The sequence below is a fragment of the Solea solea genome, chromosome 16 (assembly GCF_958295425.1).
Source record: "Solea solea chromosome 16, fSolSol10.1, whole genome shotgun sequence".
Taxonomy (NCBI): Eukaryota; Metazoa; Chordata; class Actinopteri; order Pleuronectiformes; family Soleidae; genus Solea; species Solea solea.
Window position 1 is genome coordinate 19,461,796 of NC_081149.1, and position 20,876 is coordinate 19,482,671.

Genomic DNA, 20,876 nt, shown 5'->3' on the forward strand with positions numbered 1-20,876 from the left:
TATCCTGTATATCGCAGGCTTCCCTATACACGGACTGTAAAAATGTTAAAATGTTCTTTTTGGGAGAACAATATTTGTTACACAGTTGGAGAACCATGTCTTTGAGTTGAACAGCTTCATACGTTCATAAACAGTCTAAAAAGACTAATATTAGTAGATGGTAGTGCTGCGCGATTCTGGAACAAATGTGAATCACGATAATTTCTTTTTGCTTAGAATTAAGATTCTCTGGCACGTTTTTTTTTTTTCACAAATCAAAATGTTTATTGCACTCATGAACAAAAGATTACACACATTCAATTAGGCATTCAAGTAAAGTGTGATTTCTTTAGACCCTGAACATCATTATTTATTATTTATACATCTATTATTAAAGTGGTTTAAGTGACATATGGCGTGTTTCCACTAGCCCAAACTGTAGATCAGTTAAAAAGACTTAACAATCCTGAAAACGTGGGTAAATCTCCAGCATTTAGCAAAGGAAATGCCTGAAATCTCATCATTGAACAGAGGAGTCTGGTGTATTCTGTGCCACAATCACTTGCTTGTAAACTCTCAACTGCCTCCACTGACTCACGTGATGTAAAGACGCCTCATATGTCGAGAGAGAAGGCAGCGTTTTGTAGAATCGTTTATTTTTTTTAACGATGTATCGTGCAGTCCTGGTAGATACGTTTGCAATATTGTTGGAAACTTCAAGAAATGAATTGTAATACATTCATTCTAACTTTTATTACATTTGACAAACATAGTAGAATAATCAAGTGCAGCCTTTGTGATTGGCCAATGATGATGTTTCAAAGATTTGAAAACGATCATTGAGTTGTACATGTAATGTTTGGATGTTTAAATAGATTTGTGAGTTGTACGTCCCAATAACTGAAATTACCTCTGTTATTTTTCTTGTTGTTTTTTTTTTCTATTTTGCTCTAAAGTAAACAGGCAAAAGAAAAAAGTTGAAACGCACTGCACTTCATGTATGTAGGGGCTCAGTGAATAAATGAGCAGAAGAATGCAGTCTGTCTGTCACATGGCATCATGAATGACATGAAAAGACGAGATGCGGGGATTTGATTGATGATGTTGACGGGGAAAATAATGGACCACCGGGTGTTTAACCACCACAAAAGAGAAGCAGCGAGTGAGACAAAGCACAGTGACAAGACAACGGTCAAAACAGCTCGTCTTTGCACTGACTCATGGGCACTCGTTGTTCTGGTGCTGCTGTGTCTTACAGTAGGACCAACCCTGGGTTAGGACTCTCAGCAAGTAAGGATTTATACCAGTGGGCACCACACTAAAGCATAGGTTTTAAACAGGGACGGACGATATTGGAGAATTCGTCTCTTCTTTGGTGAAATAAACCTATTTTTCATTCTCATGTAGCAGCAGATGTATGCATTTTCTTCATTGAGTAAAATAAATATAATAAATAATAATAGTTAAGTCAAGGAGGTTGCAGGTTAATGTTGTAGTCATTAGTTAAACCAGCGGATCTTGGCATGTTTGCTGATATCTGATAATAACATTTTAAATCTGGTCCAAAACGCGGCAGCGACCCAGCTCTTCCAAGAGCATCTTCTGTCCTCACACTTACCTTTTACCCTCTGCCCTACACTTGGATCCACTCGTGCACTCTTACCCCCTCTCTGTCCACTGTTCCTATCAAATAAGTGGGATTCCACTCAGAGAAATGAATCAAAACGACAGTCTGAAATAATTTTTATCAGTATACTGATCACTTATCAGAGACCTTTTGTGTCTGATCCAATATGAGATTAAATCTGGTTCTATTTAAAACCTTAAGCTGTTTATTATTTCTTCTTTATGGGAGCGGAATATTATGACAGCGGAAGCATTATGCGTGTGAAATGGCTTGTCAGGGCTTTTCCAACTTCAATCACAGGTAACAGTACACACTCAGTAAGCAGTAGACTGTGGTATTCTGCCATCCCCAGCAATTAGTAATATTAGCTGTTCTTAAAGACAAACGTCAGAGATGATCCACTGCTGGAATCCAGATTAGATGTATTGTCAGGAAAATGATGTTCCAGACTTTTCTGATGCCGGGAATTTTCCTCTAAAGCAGCGTTTCCTTAAACCTTTTTATTCCGAGCACCACCTGAGAAGATATTGAACTCTCGAAGTAGCGCCGTTATCAGCCCAGTGAAGTCAGCTACAGACTTTTCACAGAAGGCAGATTTAGTCCCAGTGACATAATCTGCTCTCTCGTAATCCTAATCCTTCTAGAGCTGCAAATAACAATTATTTTCATAATCTTTTATTCTGTTGATTATTTTTTCGATTCATCGAGTAATCGTTTGGTCCATAAAATGTCATAAAAATGTCGATCAGTTTGTGAAACCTGGAAATCCTGATATTCTCAAATGTCTTGGTTAAGTTTGAATGATTTCTTTGTTACGTGGAGCAAAGAAACCAGAAGCTACAACAATCAGAAATCTTGTTTGAATAATCAAAAAATCTCTCAAACTGCTTAATCGATGATCAGAATAGTGACTAATAGTTGATTAATCGAGCTATAGTTTCAGCTCTATCCCCTTCCTCACATATACTTCACACACTGGTATAGTGAAATTAAATTAAGATGGAGTGAGAAATGAGGTGACTTTAATTATTATAAATGATTTAATTATAAATGTAGTATTATTATTATTATTATTATTATTATTATTAGTTTAATTTCTCCATCCTCAGCTCCACTCTGATCACATACCCTGGTAAATACAGGATTTCTGATACAGGATTTCTGAAGTACCACTAGAGAAAACTCACGGAGCACTAGTGGTACATGTACCACTGTTTGAGAACCATGGCTCTAAGCACCATCAGATATAAACCATTGAAATATATTTTGTTTGACAATAAATTGTGATTTCTAAAAGGAGGAGGAAACTGAAGGATAATGTTTTATCTTCGTTCTTCCTCTTTGATTTTTTTTCTATCTTTGAGTGTTTGCATTTGACTTATTTAATCACGGGTGTTTGTATAAAAGCTGGGACCCTCTTATTTTCCCGTCAGCCCTCGTGTCGTAATCGCGCCGCCGTTGCTCATCGCTGTCGTCTCGGTGGCATCGTGCCCTCTTGTTTTTCAGAGGAACGGAACAAGCAGGAAGTGGTCTTGTCCTTGAGAACGACGAGCTGCGGCAGAGAAACAAACAAACACATAACTGCAAACACACACACAGCTGTGCAAAGAAACCCACATGTCTACACGCAAGCAGTCACAAGCACCTGCATAATCTTTCAGACTGAACAAGCACACACATACTTCAGAAAGGCTGATTATAATTCAGGCAAAATAAAAAAAGGACAGGTGTGGTGGAAATGAAGGAAACCAATCAACCTTTTTTTTTTTTTTTAGCTCATGAGGTGGAGCTTCAGCAACACACACACACACACACACACACACGTTTTCTGTTTACACTCACACCTGACTCAATTGGTTCATATGAAAAATGTGTTCTTTGACAGTGAACACTTGTTTATTTGATTTCATCCAAAGCATCTCGGATGTGAGGAGATGCTTTGGACGAGAGCGGGAGGAAAATTCATAATCCAGTAAAAACGTCAACATAATAACTTGGATGGATCTTCTGCACACAAGTATTTGTACTCCCACATTTCCCCCCCCGCTTCGCCGCGCGACCTGGATCACATTCAAGTGTAATGAAGGTTCTCACCTTCCATTCGTTCATGCTGCTGTGTGTGTGTGTGTGTTCAGTCTCTAAGTATGCAACGGTTACATGTCTCAAATGTATGTGTAATTGACTGTCCGTCTGTGTCAACCACTGAAACCCCACTGCGTAAGTATAGTAGTATTTGCCCACTGGCCCATGTTTGCAGGTCTCCCTCACTCTCTCTCACTCACACACTCACACACACACACACACATAGCCCATGCAAATGTTCATGAAAGAGGAACTCACGCTATATCTAAATGAAAAAATAATCGTGTGTGTGTGTGTGCGCGCGCGGGTGTTTGTCAGATTAAAAAGAAAGCATTTATTAATTGCTGAGCCACTTTATGTTCACGTTAGGGCTGCAACTAACGATTATTTTCAGTACGATCAGTCAGTTCTCAAATGTCTTTGCAGTTTTAATGATTATTTCTGTCAAATGGAGCAAAGAAACCAGACAATATTCACATTTAAGAAGCTGAAAATCAGAAAGCTTGTATTGTTAAAAAACAAAAAAAAACCCTCTAAAACAGATTAGTCGATTATCAAAATAGTGGGTTAATTTAGTCATCAATTAACAATGAATTAATGTCATGTGTTCCTCTGTGAGTTTAATGGGGATTTAAACCAATTTCTCATCTGTCTTCCTTCCTTCCTTCCTTCCAGGACCCGAGAGCAAAGCACAAGTTTAAGATCCACACCTACTCCAGCCCGACGTTCTGTGATCACTGTGGCTCTCTGCTCTATGGCCTCATACATCAGGGCATGAGATGTGAACGTATGTTTCAACAAACACACACAAAAAAACTCTTATAGTCTTTATTGTACAGAAAATGTATAACAGTCCCAGCAAATGAAAAGAATATATTGGTGATAAAACAAAAAACAAACACACACACACACACTGTTTAAGTAATGTGAGATCTTCTTTTAGTGCTCGGAAACATCCACAATGGTTTACCTATTTAAAATGATTAGGTGTAACTGGAATTGCAGTAGAAATCATTGGGAATATTATATTATGTGCAAGTATGGTCTTGTCTTGATAACTGTATTCTGAATTAAGTCGCAATGGTTTTATTTTTTGTTATTTTCTCCTCCTTTCTCCTCAGTACTTAGAAAATGTAGTCCATAAATGCACATGTGTGTGTTTTTTCTAGATTGCATGATGAACATCCATAAGCGCTGTGTGGCCAACGTGCCGAGCCTGTGTGGAACAGACCACACTGAGAGGAGAGGTCGCCTCCAGATCACTGCTGAAGTCAAGACTAATGTACTCACTGTTACCAGTAAGTACAACACACACACACACACACACACACTTGCAGTCATTGCTACAAACCCGAATAACAGTCATCTGACTCCCCCTGCTGGTAGACCTACACAGGTGGTGTCGATGCCATTTCTAGGCTGTTAGTAAATGAAGAAAAACTGTCTTCTACATGGCTGGAAAAGATTCACAATGGCACAGCAACAAATAATGAACTCCTCAGCCTCAGCTGTCCTTATTGAATATATGAATTCATTGCAACATAGATCTGTATACACAGAAGATGCAGCTCACATGCAGACAGTCTGACCAGGATCCTTGAAGTCGATCCCACTGAGAAAGAAAAGTCTATTAGGGCTGCAAGTAACGATTATTTCCATAATCGATTAATCTACTCGATTAAATCGACAATCGCTTGGGCCATAAAATGTCAGAAAATTGAATTGAAAAATATTGATCAATGTTTGTCAAACCTGGAAATGACGATGTCCTCAAATGTCTTGTTTTGTCCACAAACCAAAATGATTGTTTTCATGATTTCTTAGTCATATGGAGCAAAGAAAAAAAGCTGAAAAATCACATAAACTGGTTGTAATTCTTTAGAAAACAATCAATCCAAATAATCAATTATCAAAATATGATTTTCTTTTGCATCACCACATTTGATGCAAACAATATTTTACAATATTTGAAAAATAATCTCCATTAAACCACCTGTACAGGTACATTTCCAAAGAGATATGTTAAATATGGACATTGTTTTTTATCTCATTAATCCACAGTGTTGCGCCCCTTGTCGTGTTCTGTGGTACCCCCAGGTGGCAGCAGATAATTATTTTAAAGCTTAACTCAGTTGCAGCTACTCTAACATTTCCAATGTAAGTTACACAAAGCCAGACGCTCCTTTCATACAAAACAGTGCAACTCAAAGTGCTTCATAGGATAAAAACAAAACAACGATTACTGCCCCCACCACACCCTGAAACTATCAACCACAGGGCAAACCAAATGTAGCAGAAAAACACCCTGAAGAAATGAGGAAGTGAGGAAACTATTATAGATCTCAGCAAGCTAAAACACTAAGAAACATAAATACATAAGATACATAATGCATAAAAAGACTATAAGAAAATATAAATGAAGTCACAAAGAATATAATGTATGATATACCTTTCTCAATCTCACTCATCTACTCTCCACTTTCTCTTTCTGGTTTCCACACTCGTAGACTGGTCATTAGTGAAGAAATAAGGGCACTACAGAACAAAATACAACAAATATGTTAGAAGTAAGCTAAATTGTCGCTGTCAGCAACCCCATTTCCCTTATTCTTATCTCCCTGAATTAACGTTGCATTCGCAGCCAGACGTGTTGTGCAGATGATTTTGCTGATAATGTGTTGCATTCCTCTTCGTCCACTTAACATCCTCTGATTTTCCTTGAGGTTGAAGATTGTCTTCATTGAGAGGCGCAGGTTGCCGCAATACTGATTTGTGTCCACAGGGGGCAGTGTGCAGCCACCAGCAGCCTGCTACCTCATTGCAGAGCAGTAGAAAAAAAAAAAAAGACAAACGAAAGGAAAAAGCACCACCACAGGGAGCAAATTGTAGAAGCACAATGGCTGATTTTTACAGCTTAATGTGGCAGGAGCTGCTGGAAATGATGGCAACACTGAAACATGTGCATGTGCTTTGAAATGAAGTTGTGGACTTAATCAATGAGACGCTGTATTGATCGCCCGTATGCCCCCCCCCCACACACACACACATACACAAGGTGCTCAGAGCTCAGTGGTGATGGAGGATCAGCATCTATCTCAAGGACACTCCAGCAGCAGTGACTGTTCCCTCCACACCCACTCACTCTCCTGTGTTACTACACCCATGCTGCACTTGTCACTCGTGTCTCAAATGACATTTGCGATTATGACGTGGGAAATCTCCCCGACGAGTCAGGGTTTCTCTAGATGCACTGGCGTCATAAACATGGGGTCCACTTTTGAGGCTTGTCTTCTGCATGGCATCACTGATATCACTGCTATACTAACTTTTTAGTGGTGGGTTATTATATTACCCTGTACTCGACCAAAGGTCAAGTGCGTAAGAATTAGTGACAATTAATACAGATTATTAGAAACAAAGGCCTCCTCTGCTTACCCCCAAGATATACTGGTTGCAGAACAGATGCGCTGCGTATTGGAAGCGCTGTGCGTCTCATGTCCACCCACTTCCGCCACCCACAGGATGCCAATTCCAGGTCTTCTTATTTACATCTTATTTGCTCAAAATATCTATAATGTTGCAGATTTTATGACAGCTGTAACCAGACCAATTACTTTTTATAATCTAAACAACCCAAAGAGTTGAATTTTACCATCTAATGAGACTTGCATACAGTATACAAGCATGTGGACGTTGGACTTTAAGAATGCCACATTGACTCCGATGACGCTGCTTCAAAGCCAACACCCACGCCGCTGAGCACTTCCAGTATTCTGCTGTTACTGCACTCTTATCTCCATTTGCTCTCCCTGTAGACACAAGCACACGTATCATCTCTCCCTCTCTCACACACATCTACATACACACACACACACACACACATACAAGTTCTTTGCAATTAGTGCATACAGAATGCAAGCTAGAATTGCCCACATGCATCAAACACACCTTTGCTTGCAAATGCCAAATGCATTCATTCACTTAAACACACTCTCTCTTTTGTATTTACTGTAATTGTCCTATGAGACCATTTGACATGCTACCCTCCAGGGTTCTAGCCAGGATTTTATTTTAGCGTAATGGCGAGGGCTTATCGCCCTGTGTCAGCTTAGATTGGCACAGCTCCCCCTGCGACCCTCATGTGAAGGATAAAGCGGTAGAATGAGTCTTTTCCTGGTTAAATAAAGGTTAAATAAATAAATAAAAAATAAGATGGATGGATGGACGGTAATGGCGAGCGCAGCGAACAAGCGGGGGGGTTGGTGCTGAATGAAATCAAGTGATTTTGAGGCAAAATAAAAACTTAACGTTATTAGGTAGGAGCTACATTACTTTATGACAAGTGCAAATTAGCATTTTATGGGTTGTACTGACATATTTAAAGTTATTCAAACAAATGAAAAGGAATAGGTGAGGTATAATCTGCCAAATATTAGCCTCATGATTGAAATTTAGGTTTAGTTTAGGTTACAAGGTAAGAGCTGCAATCACTTTTTGGCAAGTGGGAATGTACATTTATGAGTTGTACTGGCCCTTTAAGTGTATTCCAACAAGTACACAGGACCGGGTGAGGTATAATCCGTCAAATATTAGCCTCTTGAATGAAATCAAGTGATTTTGAGGCGAAATAAAAACTTTACATCACAAGTTAGGAGCTGCAATCACTTTATTTCAAGTGCAAATGAGCATTTTATGGGTTGTACTGGAAATTTAAATGTATTCAAACAAATAAAAAGGAACGAGTGAGGTATAATCTGTCAAATATTAGCCTCATGATTGAAATCAAGTGATTTTAGGGCAGAACAAAAATGTTACAAGGTTACTGGCATTATTACACAAGTAAATACAGTCAACCTTTACACTCAATTTTGCGTTTCGGCCACAAATCATAGCGTAACGGGCCGATAAGATATGTATGCGCTAGCTAGAGAGCTACCCTCCTCAGAGCTTCCATCAACAAACATTTGATGGTCACTTTAACAGGCATCATTTAATATTTATTGACTTTCACCACTGAGAGCTCAAAGTTGGCCATTGGGTCTGTGCTGTGGTTAACGTCCTGGAGCTTGGCGTCAAGTCAATTTTATTTATATAGCCCAACATCGCACACACGATTTGCCCTCAAAAGGCTTAACACTCCGTACAGCAAGTGACACCGTCTGTCCTTAGACCCTCACATCAAGTGAGGAAAAACTCCATAAAAACCCTTGTACATCTTTACAGCATGAGAACCTCATTCCTCTGTGTTTTCACACTGCTATCTCACTAGGAAACTCTCATTTCAGTGCTGTTTTCAAATGGTGTTACATGCTCCACACATCAGTCAGAGCTGATAAGAGCTGTGTAACTTCATCTTTTTTTTTTCTTAAAAACAAAAAAACTTGACAAAACATTGTAGGCAGAGACGGCTTGAAAAGTTTTATTCCACTTTCAGGCGAACTCAGGTGCAATGTGCTGACAATACAAGATGAGGCAGCTTCAGTGTTATTTCACACTTCAGTGTGACATTTTTAGTCTCCATAATTTGTGTCTGAATAGTGGCAGCCCATAATTTTCCAGTACAGAACTCCCTCCTTCTTCTTTTTTTCTAGCAGTCCTTTGTTAAGTGTGAAATTAAGTCCAGTTGCCGTCTCGACTAAAACTAAAGCCCTATTGTTTGGTCTAAGTGCAGTAAACTGCAGCATAATTTACTGCCAGTGAGCAAAGTTCAGTTTATTTTTGAACACCCTATCTCATGTCTGTGTCGTGCTAATGATGCAATGAGATGAGCACAGATGTTCAGCAGTGAACCCACGGAAAACCTGCTCAAACCCCAAATTAACAAATGTATTACCACCAAAAAAAAGGCCCAACTAACAAGAAATGGCAGCGTCACAATTCACTAAATCAATAAATATGGAAGTCTATGGGAAAATGACCCTGCTTCACACTTGATTTATAATAAGTTAATAAGTTAATCAATGGCTTCAGGTGTTTCTTCAAAAGATAATGATGTTAATTTAGTAGACTTTGTTCCCATTTAGAGGAAAGTAGATTTGAAAGCATGGCACGTGTCCAAAAGCGCTGTGAATTTCCCCGTTTCAAAAATGACATATTTGGTCATATTGCGAAATTCAAGGCTTCAAAATGGGAGGGTTTTTTTTGCAACTGTATATAAAACCAATAAACCTTTCTGTATCAACCAATAGCTGTGGAACACGTCAACACTGTCCTTTCAATCCTAAGCTAACTTCTCCACCTAGTGTCAAAACCCTACTAGTACCATTAATATTAATATAATACTACTATGCACCTTTAGATCAATGCTGCCGCTTGAATATAATTTGGACACCGTATTTGTACCGAAGCAGTAAATGGTCTGTATTTCCACAGCCTTATTAATCACTCAAAGCACTTTACATTACACTGCCATTGTCCCCTCTGCACACACATACTTCTGTACCACATTTATATGCACTGCATCTCCATATATCTTATCACACATCTGTCATACCAATTCACACGCTGCCAGCACAGCTTCCAGGAGAGTTTTGGGGTTGAGTGTCTCTTGTCTGCGTTGGCATGTAGATTAGACGAGCTGGAGATCAAACCTCCAACCCTCTGGTTGAAAGGCAACAACTCGACCACAGCCGCACCAAATCAGCAGTAGAAGTCATTAATTTGCTGTATTAAAGTGCAGAATGTAATTATGTGTGTCTCTGCACACGCGCGTGTGTGTTTGAGAGTGCGTGATACACAAACACCAGCCTTGTTTCTGGTAATTGGATGTGACCTCGAAAGTTGACCAGCAACAGTAATTGCAGTCTCACACGGTTATACACACACACACACACACACATTAATACACTCTAAAAAATCAATTGCAAGAGATTTTACAGTCTGGGATACAATTACAGTCCAATAACAGACCCACAAAATAAGGATTGGTGTTAGAAGTGGCAACCTTCATCTGTCTACATGGTCATTACAGACAATTCTGGCAACCCTGGTGGGAACACTGTGGCTCAGGAGGTAGAGGGGGTGACAGTCTGGGCAAAAGACTGAAACCTTGAATTGCCCCGTGCTGACAGTGTGTGAATTGGATGTGTGACGTATGGAAGTGTTGTCTGTGAATTTGACGTGCTATATAAGATAAATACTGTCTGTCTATTAACCTTTAGCTTTCTAATTGTGTCTATTTCACCCTTATTGCAGGCGCACCCTAGGTTAATTGCCATGGGAATATGGCAATGTTATGTTATGTTATGTTATATTATGTTATTGTATATTTATTATATGGACACCGTGGGGTGTGTTTATAGGTCACATCTTCAGGCCTTACAAAATCTCAAAAGCTACAGGAGTAGCAATCATTGTTAATAATTCAATCCCATTTTAAAAAGTTTGAGTACCTTTTTAATCAGGTGGTTTATATAGTTTGTGAAAATGAAAAATCTAAATGTTATCAGATAGCCTGTAGGTTGATTTAAGACACTCTATATTGCACATATATTCTTATAGCCTCTATGTATACGTTTCAACATAGTAATGTAAAAAAACAAAACAAAAGAAAAAGCAGCCTAAATCCTCTGTGTTCTAAGGGATAAATGAAGCTTAAGGGGCTTTTCTCACACAGCATCTAAAGACGCTTGAGAAACACATGGAAGAAACCAGAGGTGAATTCAATAACCATGTTATACCCAGTAATAAACGGCTTCTTCAGAACTTTGTTGACTTGTTCTGTTGGAAACTGCTCGACGTGAGTTTGAATTATCCACTGAGGACAAATTTAAGTGAATTGAATTGAAGGCGGTTGTGCTTTTTTCATGCCTGTCATCACTAAGTAACCAAAACCTGGGAGCTGCAGAGATATCTGAAGTCGCTGCAGCTTCACTGAGAGACAAAGACATTAGATTTGCAGTACTTTTCAAATTCTGATGACACAACTCATCACAACATCTCTTGAAATTGACCCTCACAGTTTACATTTTTACAGAAAATGCCAACAACATGCTCTTAATTATGCTTCTCCCTCTCTTTTCCTACCTCTTCCCTCTGTTCTCTCCAGTCAAAGAGGGTAGGAATCTGGTTCCCATGGATCCCAACGGTCTCTCAGACCCGTATGTGAAGCTCAAACTGATTCCAGACCCTCGCAGCGAGAGCAAACAGAAGACCAAGACCATAAAGTGCTGCCTCAACCCGACCTGGAACGAGACCTTTAAATTGTAAGGCTCCAATCATTTTTCATTTCATTTATTTTCACACTTTCCCTTTTTCCCCTTTCTTCTCCTTCCTCCAGTCTTTTTCGACTTTATCTCGCTCTTCTCTTTTATCTCTCGCACTCAGTGAGTCAGTGTGAGCATCACATTATGCTCATCTTACCAACCATGTTTGACTGCTGCTGGCGCTCAGATTAAAACATCTGGCTCCTTATATTCATAAAACCTTGCTTTTGGGGTTGGTGCCCGCAGTTGGCTCCAATTATTTTTTAATACGCTACTTCACAGTTTGCATGGAAGAGGACAGATTTGCATTTTCAGGCACGTGAATGCAGATGCTTGGTTTGGAAAACGTTTTTTTTGCACCTATCAAGTAAACTGAAATGATCACTGTGTGAGTGGTGTGACCGTAGGAAGCAGATGTATAAGATCCTGCTACTGTATATTTACTGTTTTAGGAAAATAAATTGTATCTTATTTCTAGGGCTGCAAATAAATATTATTTTTATAATTGATCAATCTCAGAAAGAAAATGTTGATTGGTGTTTCCCAAATTTCCAAATATAATCTTCTCAAATGTCTTAAATTTTCTGTTTTAATGATTTGTTTTGTTTTATGGAGCAAAGAAACCAGGAAATAGTCACCTTTTAAGAAGCTGAAACATCAGAGCTGTATTTTATGTAGCTTCATTTATTAAACAATTATCAAATTAGTAGCCTGTGGCCAAATTGAAGGATACTGGGTTCAAATCTCTGGAATAAGTTGTCTTTAACTGTTAGGCAGGCTTCTTCTCTTCCTGTTTTTAAATCTCTTTTGTTTTCAAACGAGTTGAACTTTTATATGTGTTGGTTTCCTAATGTTGTGGGTGTTTCTCATGTTTGTGTTGTTTTATTGTAGGTTGTTATGTCTGTTTTATGCACATACTATGTACATACAGATTTTAGACTGTACAGCTCTGTTTTTTTTAAATGTGCTTTATAAATAAAGTTTGGATTGGAGTGGGACAAGTCGGAGCCCCTGAGCAAGGTACCAAAGCCATGATACAATATGTAATAATAACATAACCCATAACAGTGGGTTAAATGCAGTAAAATACCAAAGGATTGTGAAGAAATCCTGTGGTTTTAAATTTAAAACAGAAAAGGTCAAGATACATATGAAATGGCCAACATCCAGTTGCTAACTGTCCTTGTTTTCCACTCGCAGCCACCTGAAGGAGTACGATAAGGACCGCCGTCTGTCAGTGGAAGTGTGGGACTGGGATCTGACCAGCCGCAACGACTTCATGGGATCGCTGTCGTTCGGCATCTCAGAGCTCCAGAAGCTAGGAGTGGACGGATGGTGAGAATAAAGCAGTGATGGAGGGATGAATGGAGGAGGGCGGGTGGACCGACATGAGGAGCGCAGGTAGAGGAGGAGGAGGGACAGTGAAGGTGACCTTGTTCATTACTGCACTGTTGGAGAAATACTTTTCTCGGAGCTCCCTCCTCTTCTCATTCCGGTGGTACTCGGTGCCAAAGCATCTCTCTCCCATCTCTTTATCTCGGCTTCTTTATCTCTCCACTACCCTCCCTCATGCTCTCTATCTAATTCAGTTTCTTTATCTCTCTATCTCACTCTCTTTCTGCTGACGCTGCTCTGTCAGGGATTTTAATGAGGTGCTAGCATTTGAGGTGAAATGGTGGAGGTGGAGAGATGCCATTTAAAAAAAAAAAAAAAACCTGATATTCAGAGCAGAGAAAATCTGTGTAAAATGCTTTTTTTCCTCTATACGATCTACATATGTGCACACCTGCTGGCACAAGGAGTCACATCATCAACATAAACACAACAGCTGAGCTTTACAGGCTCACACTCTGTGGGTTTCTTTAGGTTTTTTGGTGTCTGTGGAAGGAAGTTACAGAACAATTTACCATTGTCTTTTGCTATCTCGCTGAACGAAAACGGGATGAGCCGATAAGATACTTGGTCCTTGTCAAAATCACTGGATCTGATATCAGAAAGGGAAAAATGTGTTGTTAACAGCTTTGTATTATGAAAGGTGTGAAGACTTGATGTCATTATTGGGAGATACTTGAGGTCGTGATATCGGTATTGGATATAAAAAAGTGATATTGAGCCAAAATTCTGTACATTCACCTCAACGGCCAGTCGCATACTGTGAGACGTGCTAAAACCTGACTTTCTTTTCATGTTCCCATTGTGTAAATGCTTTCGAGTCGTTGGAAACTGTCATAATTGACGTGGTCATCGCCGATATCTTCACATAAACAGTGGATCACGTGTCTACTTACTGGAGAAGGCAGTGTATTTGAGGTGCTGTACTCATATTTAAGCTGCAGATTTCTCCAAGGAAAGTTAAGTTAAGTTATAAAAATAAAGAATTATAAAGGACTTGTTTTTCCTGTTGCATGCTTCAAATAATTGTAAAATATTGATGATGCATTCAGGTGCACTGATTATTATTCGCATTTTATGGATAATTTATCAAGCACTCCCTTTTTTAACTGTAATATGTGTGGAAATACTTGCTCATATAGTCTCTTGTGTTGACCTGAGTTGAGCTTTTCCGGTGTGCCTTAGAGGGTTTTCCAGAATTTAAAATCGCTGCAACATCCTCACATCTGGGAATGACTGCCCGATGGTGTTTATAAAATGCTTAAGTCTCACTTCTTCAGGTTTATAAAATCTGTTTTAAAACCTGAACCTGCACCAAACATTTTCTGAGAAACCTGTTGACGTTTGTTAAATTTGCTATTTGCTGTGAACGTGTAGACGTCGCGGTGCTCGTTGCGATGTGGCCCGGTGTGGAAAATCAGTTTGTTGATTGTGTGAAACGACAAGCATGGAAGTCTCTCTGCTAGTTCACCATGAAGGAGAGCCGATGATTCCCAGACTTTAAATTAGATTGCGCCAACCTCTCAGTCGCCACAGCTAATGGCGGCACTTAAATGAAATAACAACTGTATAAATGAATTGTGATTTGATTTGAATGGAATAATATTCTCCCCCCTCCCCAGGTTTAAGTTGCTCTCCCAGGAAGAAGGCGAGTATTTCAATGTTCCCGTCGCTCCAGAGGGGGAGGAGGGCAACGAGGAGCTGCGGCAGAAATTTGAGGTGTGTGCTTCTCTTTTTTTTTTTTTTTTGTCGTGTTAGTGAATGAGTGTGTTTGTGAATGTGTGTGTGCACAGTGCATCTTTGTGTGTCTGAGTGAGAGCCTCTCTGGGAGAGCTGTTAGCAGTTGGCAGACACACTTATAGTACCATCCGGTTTGGCACACTGCAGGTCCAGACGTGTGTGTGTGTGTGTGTGTGTGTGTGTGTGTGTGTGGGCTTGACCACTAGGCCCACTCATTAACACATTTGGCAAAGGAGAGGATAACCCTGCTCTGTGATTTTCTTTCTTCTCCTCCCCCCCCCCCCCCCCCCCGCCCCCCTCCTCTTCTTCTCCTTCCGTCTTTGCCAACATGAAGCCAAAGAATATCTCAAACTCAAACAATTTTCTCTCTTTTTTTTTTCCCAAGTGTTGTTAACAAAGTTAAAGTCTTTAGGTGCAGGTGCGTTTTTGTTTCCTCATCCATCCTATTTAGCTTCGGCTGGTGTTTAAGGGCAGCTTTCAGAATGAAAACCTAAACAGTTTTCTTGCAGATACTAGGAGGAAAAGATTGATGTCTCCAGAGGAAATATAGAGCGCTAGCTTAGCTTTATATTAAGACGAGGAAATGGGGAGAAAAATCTCAGGCTTTGTAACCACCGGGTGCCCACTAGCATAGTTTAACACCATCTTGTTTGATAAACCCTTCACATCATAGGCTTGCAACCGTCTGGACTAAGAAATACGCTCAACAACCGCTTTATTAGGTACACAGGACACCTAATAAAGTATCACGAGTGGCCCCTGATCTGCTGCAAGTTTTGAAATGATCTTCATACTTCATACATTTCAGACACCATTGGTTCATTTCTTAAACACAGAACTACACATAGACCTATGTGAGGCAAAGGATCGCAGCTTCCCGTCATCGTCAATAAATAAATTGTGCCGTGACACTCAGGTAGTTGTTATATTGCAATAAACTTTTGTTTTATCGATGGTTCTGTCGCTCAGCTTCTTAAAAGCCCTCACCTCTCTCCCATCTTCCGCTACTATCTCTCGGCCCACACCAGGAGTAAACGAACTTGCGTTAACTGCGCTAAATTATTTGATCGCGTAAATCTCGGCTGTATTAGTCGTGTAGCGGTTAACGCGTGCACTTTGACGGCCCTACCAATTAGATATCTGTGTTAACAAGCTGCTTAGTAAAGTGGCTGCAGAGTGCAGTTGTTGTTTCTAATTGACTAATAAAAAAATGACATGTTAACAACCAGACTAACCGCTCCCCCTGTTTTCAGTCTAAGAGGTCAACTTTAACCGTTAATGTTTAAACGATCCACAAAGAAACTACTGCTTACCAAAAGAAGCTGCACCGACTCCTTAAACCAGCTGTATTTACCGTCTCAAACTTGTTGATTTGTTTACAGCCTATGTTGAAGAGAAAAGCTGACCAGACACTTCGACTATGGTGCCGCCTGATTTAGGAGCTTGAGCTCAGTGATTCACCACCATCATTTACAGCTCCACTCCTGCATCTTTGTTGACGCAAGTGGGAGCGAGATTTTCCTAAATCATTTCCACTTTGCAGCGCCTCGGCAGCCGAGACACCCGCAGCACGCTCCGTCTGTGAGGCTTTGAACAATGGTTTTTACCCTGTGACCATAATATGTGACATGTAGCCAACTGCGATGCCTCAGTAAAGCGGAGGAAATTGTTTCCTCTGCTGCAGGCTCAGGTGGAGATGGAATTTTCCCATTTCAGAATAGTTTCACATTCCCACACCGTCCTCCGTATTCTGTGATTCTTCGATAAGTGCTACAGTGTGTGATCATTTTCTTGTCACTTTCAGGCATTTCACTTAACACACTGTTTGTTTAAGAGATGTTGGCTTTATGAGGAGGTGATATGGTCTTCAGTTCCCCCGCTCTTTCCTCATTTTGCTTCGCTTTTCTCCTTCAATTATCAATGTTGTCCTCTGTCACCTTCAGTGCCCTCTTGTGTGTTTTATCTCTCTTTATCTGTTTCTCTTCCCCTCTGTCTTCCCAAGGTCACGGTCCTCAGACGTTCACTGAGACACTTTCTCATGGGGTGGGGTATCTGTCAAATACACACACACACACACACACACACACACACAAGCCTATTGGGAACCTCTCGGGTGAAGCTCAGGGAAAAAGAAGACACAAGGACAGACAGAGAAAGATTTTATTGTGGTAACATGACCTGCATGCCTCCGATTCATCCTATTTGGAATCACTCTCCCTCTCAAACACACACACACACACACACACACACACAACTGTCTCTGTCATAAATTATGCATGTCAAACACACACACACACACACACACACACATGCACAATGGCATTGACGCTCACAATGTTATTCAGGGGGAAGTTAAGGAGCAGAAAGCTAATGCCCCTAAAGTGGTTATTCATGTTTGGAGACGTAGACAGTGGTGAATTGTAACTACACACATAGCAAGTACTTGTACGGTCCAGAATACAGAGTATGCTACTTTATACTTGCACTGCGTTTTCATTAATTTTCAAGTAACCGTGATCGCTGATCGGCAGCTTCACTAACTCAATGTGTATCAGTCGAAATATCCTTCAAATATATTTTGTAAGAAATAACATCTCTTTGCATAAGCCTTAGCGTGTATGACCTAAAAACAACTATAATTTTGTCTTTTTTAAAAGAAAGAAATATTCAAAACAAGTTTAGATTTACTATAACATTGTCAACATGAATTTCTCCTTGGGGTTAAAGTGCAACCAAACACATACCGAGAATCCTTGTATACAAAATGACAGGCCCTGCCATTGTAAACAGGACACAGTGTTCTATCTTAAAAAGAACCTTGTTTCCCTCAGAAAATGTTCACTTCCCCGACTGTGGCAGAGGACGAACTCCAAACTCACTTCAAAAATAAATAAAAGTGCCTTCTCTTGAGAGAAAAGTGCTCCCATTGTCATTGTCTACTGCTTTATCCTCCACATGAGGGTCGCGGGGGCCGCCGGAGCCGCCGGAGCCGCTGGAGCCAATCCCAGCTGACATGTTGTGCGAAAGCACGCACACACACTCACAGCGTCACAAACCCTGGTCTTTTTACCGCACGGCAACAGTGCTAGCCACTACGCCGCCGCGTGGCCCGTGCTCCTTTTATGAAAAAAATAAATTTCACATCATATTGAATGTTACTTCTAATACAAACATAAATCTGATTTCTCCCATTAGGATTAGGATTGATAGTGTTTTCTTCCCCATCATTTTTCATCTTTCCTCCTCATGTTTTTGATGTATTCGTCCGTCCCTTTTCATACCTTTATTTGCTGTTGACAAATGCGAACATAACTGTGTGTGTGTGTGTGTGTGTGTGTGTCACATCTCAAAGCCGTATGGGTTGCATCAAATACACTCCGCTCACAACAAACAGTACAGGGAGTGACTGAGTCATTTAAAGCCTCACTCTGTCAACTTTCAAGACAAGACAGTGGAGAAATTACTGCCACTGCACAGGACAGATGTGCACAGAGAGACTCTGTGTGGATCAGCAGTTTAAGGCGAGCTGGGATAAGATGTATTCACCCTGTGAGTCTGTTTCTGAGTGTGCAGACACTCTATTAATGTTTTAAGATCCCTTTTTTTTAAATTGTAGCATGGCTTAACAAAGTGGAAAATAAGATTATAATAGAAGTTTCCCTATGTCAGAGACGGGACAAGGTCGAGGCAGAGGCGGATAAATTGAGAGAGACAGACGTGAATAAATGGAGAGTCGGTGACACGGGCAAAATGTATAAAGATGAAATGGGAAGGGATTATTTTAGAGAGAGAGAGACGGGACACATTTTTGTATGAGAGCAGATGAAGGACAGAAACAAGAGAAATGGTGACAGCTATGACTGAACAGTGGTCTCCAGATGAGTCTGCCACTCACCGGGAAGAGACTGTATTTATTATGGAAAGAGTGAAGTGGGGAGTAAAGTGCCTTTGCAGAGTATGTAAGGAATAAAAAGAAAATGGAAGAAAGGGCTAAAAAGTTGTAGCTCTGTAACAAAAACATTTCAAACCTTCAATCATCTACTGTGTTAGTGCACTTATCAGCCTGTGGTTACTTTGAGTGGTTGAGGTTTTGTCTAACCTCGTCCTTTGTCGTCTCCTGTCCTCGTTTTAGAGAGCTAAGATTGGTCCGGGCAAGAACGCGGAGGGCAAGTCGGCCAATGCGGCATCCCGCTTCGACTCCAATGGCAACCAAGATCGGATGAAGCTGTCTGACTTCAACTTCCTGATGGTGCTGGGAAAGGGCAGCTTCGGCAAGGTGAGGCCATGGTGTCGACGCGTGTGTCTGTCTTTTCTCTGTCCCAACACGTATGTATGTGAACACAAGCTGAGATTCTACTGGAATGGATTAACATGTGCACGATATCCAGGTGGCAGCTAATGATGGATGAATCCATTTGGACTGACAGTAGAATATCTACTAATTAATTTAAACATGTGATCTACATTGTGACTCGACTAAACCATGTCGATACTGTCAATGAAATGTGGTATGAACAGGGTATTAAACTTCCTTTGCCATTCGATATCAAATCAAAAATATTAGTACTTGCAGAGTGGATCTCATCAGTTCTTGCTGTTTGACTTGAGCTCTAACCGTGCTGATGATTGGTTATCTTGAGGTGTGCAGGAAGTTGCAACCAGAGACCGAGACTCGGTTCCCAAAGGGCTTTACATGTGTGTTTGAGTGGGTTTGTGATGTGTTTTGAGAGCCTGGCACTTGGTAGGTATGTCGAGAAGATCTTAACGGCGACATAGACTGGAAGCTCCAATTAACGCTGCGTTTGTGTGTGTATCTGCGTCATTACCTCATTTATGAAACCCTTAAGTTTCAGAACAAACAGTTCAGCTGCTGCTGAGAAAATAGGGTTTTATTGTTTTCCTGGGCTCTTCCGTTTGCTGATGATGTCATCAGCAAACCTCACCACTCCTCTGACCACCGTAGCTATATGTAAGTAGACTCCATAACTAACATATATGTGCGATACAAGCATTCAATGTCACCTTTAAGTGTTAACCCCTTCCACCCGGCTGCTCCCGGGTTAATTATTAATTATGACGCCAAAACAGATAATCGGTCCAGATATCAATACTGATAGCAAAAATGATTGATCAATGTCCCGCCCTACATGTAATTTGACTTAATCTGAGTAGTGGCAGATGTTTTGTATGTGAATACAGGATGTTTTTATATGCAAAGTACAGAAGAATACGTGTCTCTGCAGAATCAGCAGCAGTCTCTCTTCCTGACTTCACTTGTTTAACTCCTAACATGTACAGATTGAATTCTAAATAACTGCAGAATATAGTAGCATCAGTGCACACGTGAGCACATAGTTTAATGTCATTGCTCTAATTGCTCATGAGAAATACCTAACTGAAGTGTCAGAACACACAACCTCGTGAGAAAGTCCCGAATACCGATCGACAGCATTACAGGAGATGAAGCGCAGGTCGACAGAGATGGATGAAGGGGGAAGGGGGCGAGGCGGGTGACGTGACAAGTGGAAAGAGTGATGAAAGGCGAGCGAGACAGAGATGTGAGGGGATGGTGGCAAGGTTGACATGAATGAATCGAGAAAGAGATGCAAAAACATCAGGCTGGATGAAAGCGGGAGAGAGGGGCGGGGGGGCTTTCGGGGAGGGAAGACTGACGCGAATGAATGAAAATCAAGGCAAGAAACAGGAAGAAAGGGAGGACACAAGGAGAGAGCGAGTGAGAAAATTGGGTAAAGAATGGGTCGAGCAGCGGCGCGGAGAGATGGAAAGCACAAGTGACCCAGAATGACAGAGAGAAAAAGAGGGGGAGACCATTGTCTGTGTACTAGACCTGT

At 40.6% G+C, this 20,876-nt stretch overlaps 1 protein-coding gene across 2 annotated transcripts in view; it reads left to right on the forward strand.

Annotated features, from left to right (window-relative positions):
• Nucleotides 1–20,876, forward strand: part of LOC131475045 (protein kinase C beta type-like) — an 85,381-nt gene that overhangs the window by 32,775 nt on the left and 31,730 nt on the right. For both annotated transcript variants that reach the window (XM_058652857.1, XM_058652856.1), the window contains exons 4-9: nt 4,364–4,475; nt 4,858–4,986; nt 11,736–11,892; nt 13,093–13,227; nt 14,907–15,003; nt 19,157–19,300. In XM_058652857.1, coding sequence (XP_058508840.1) covers nt 4,364–4,475; nt 4,858–4,986; nt 11,736–11,892; nt 13,093–13,227; nt 14,907–15,003; nt 19,157–19,300 — 774 coding nt within the window. The remainder of the gene's footprint in view (nt 1–4,363; nt 4,476–4,857; nt 4,987–11,735; nt 11,893–13,092; nt 13,228–14,906; nt 15,004–19,156; nt 19,301–20,876) is intronic.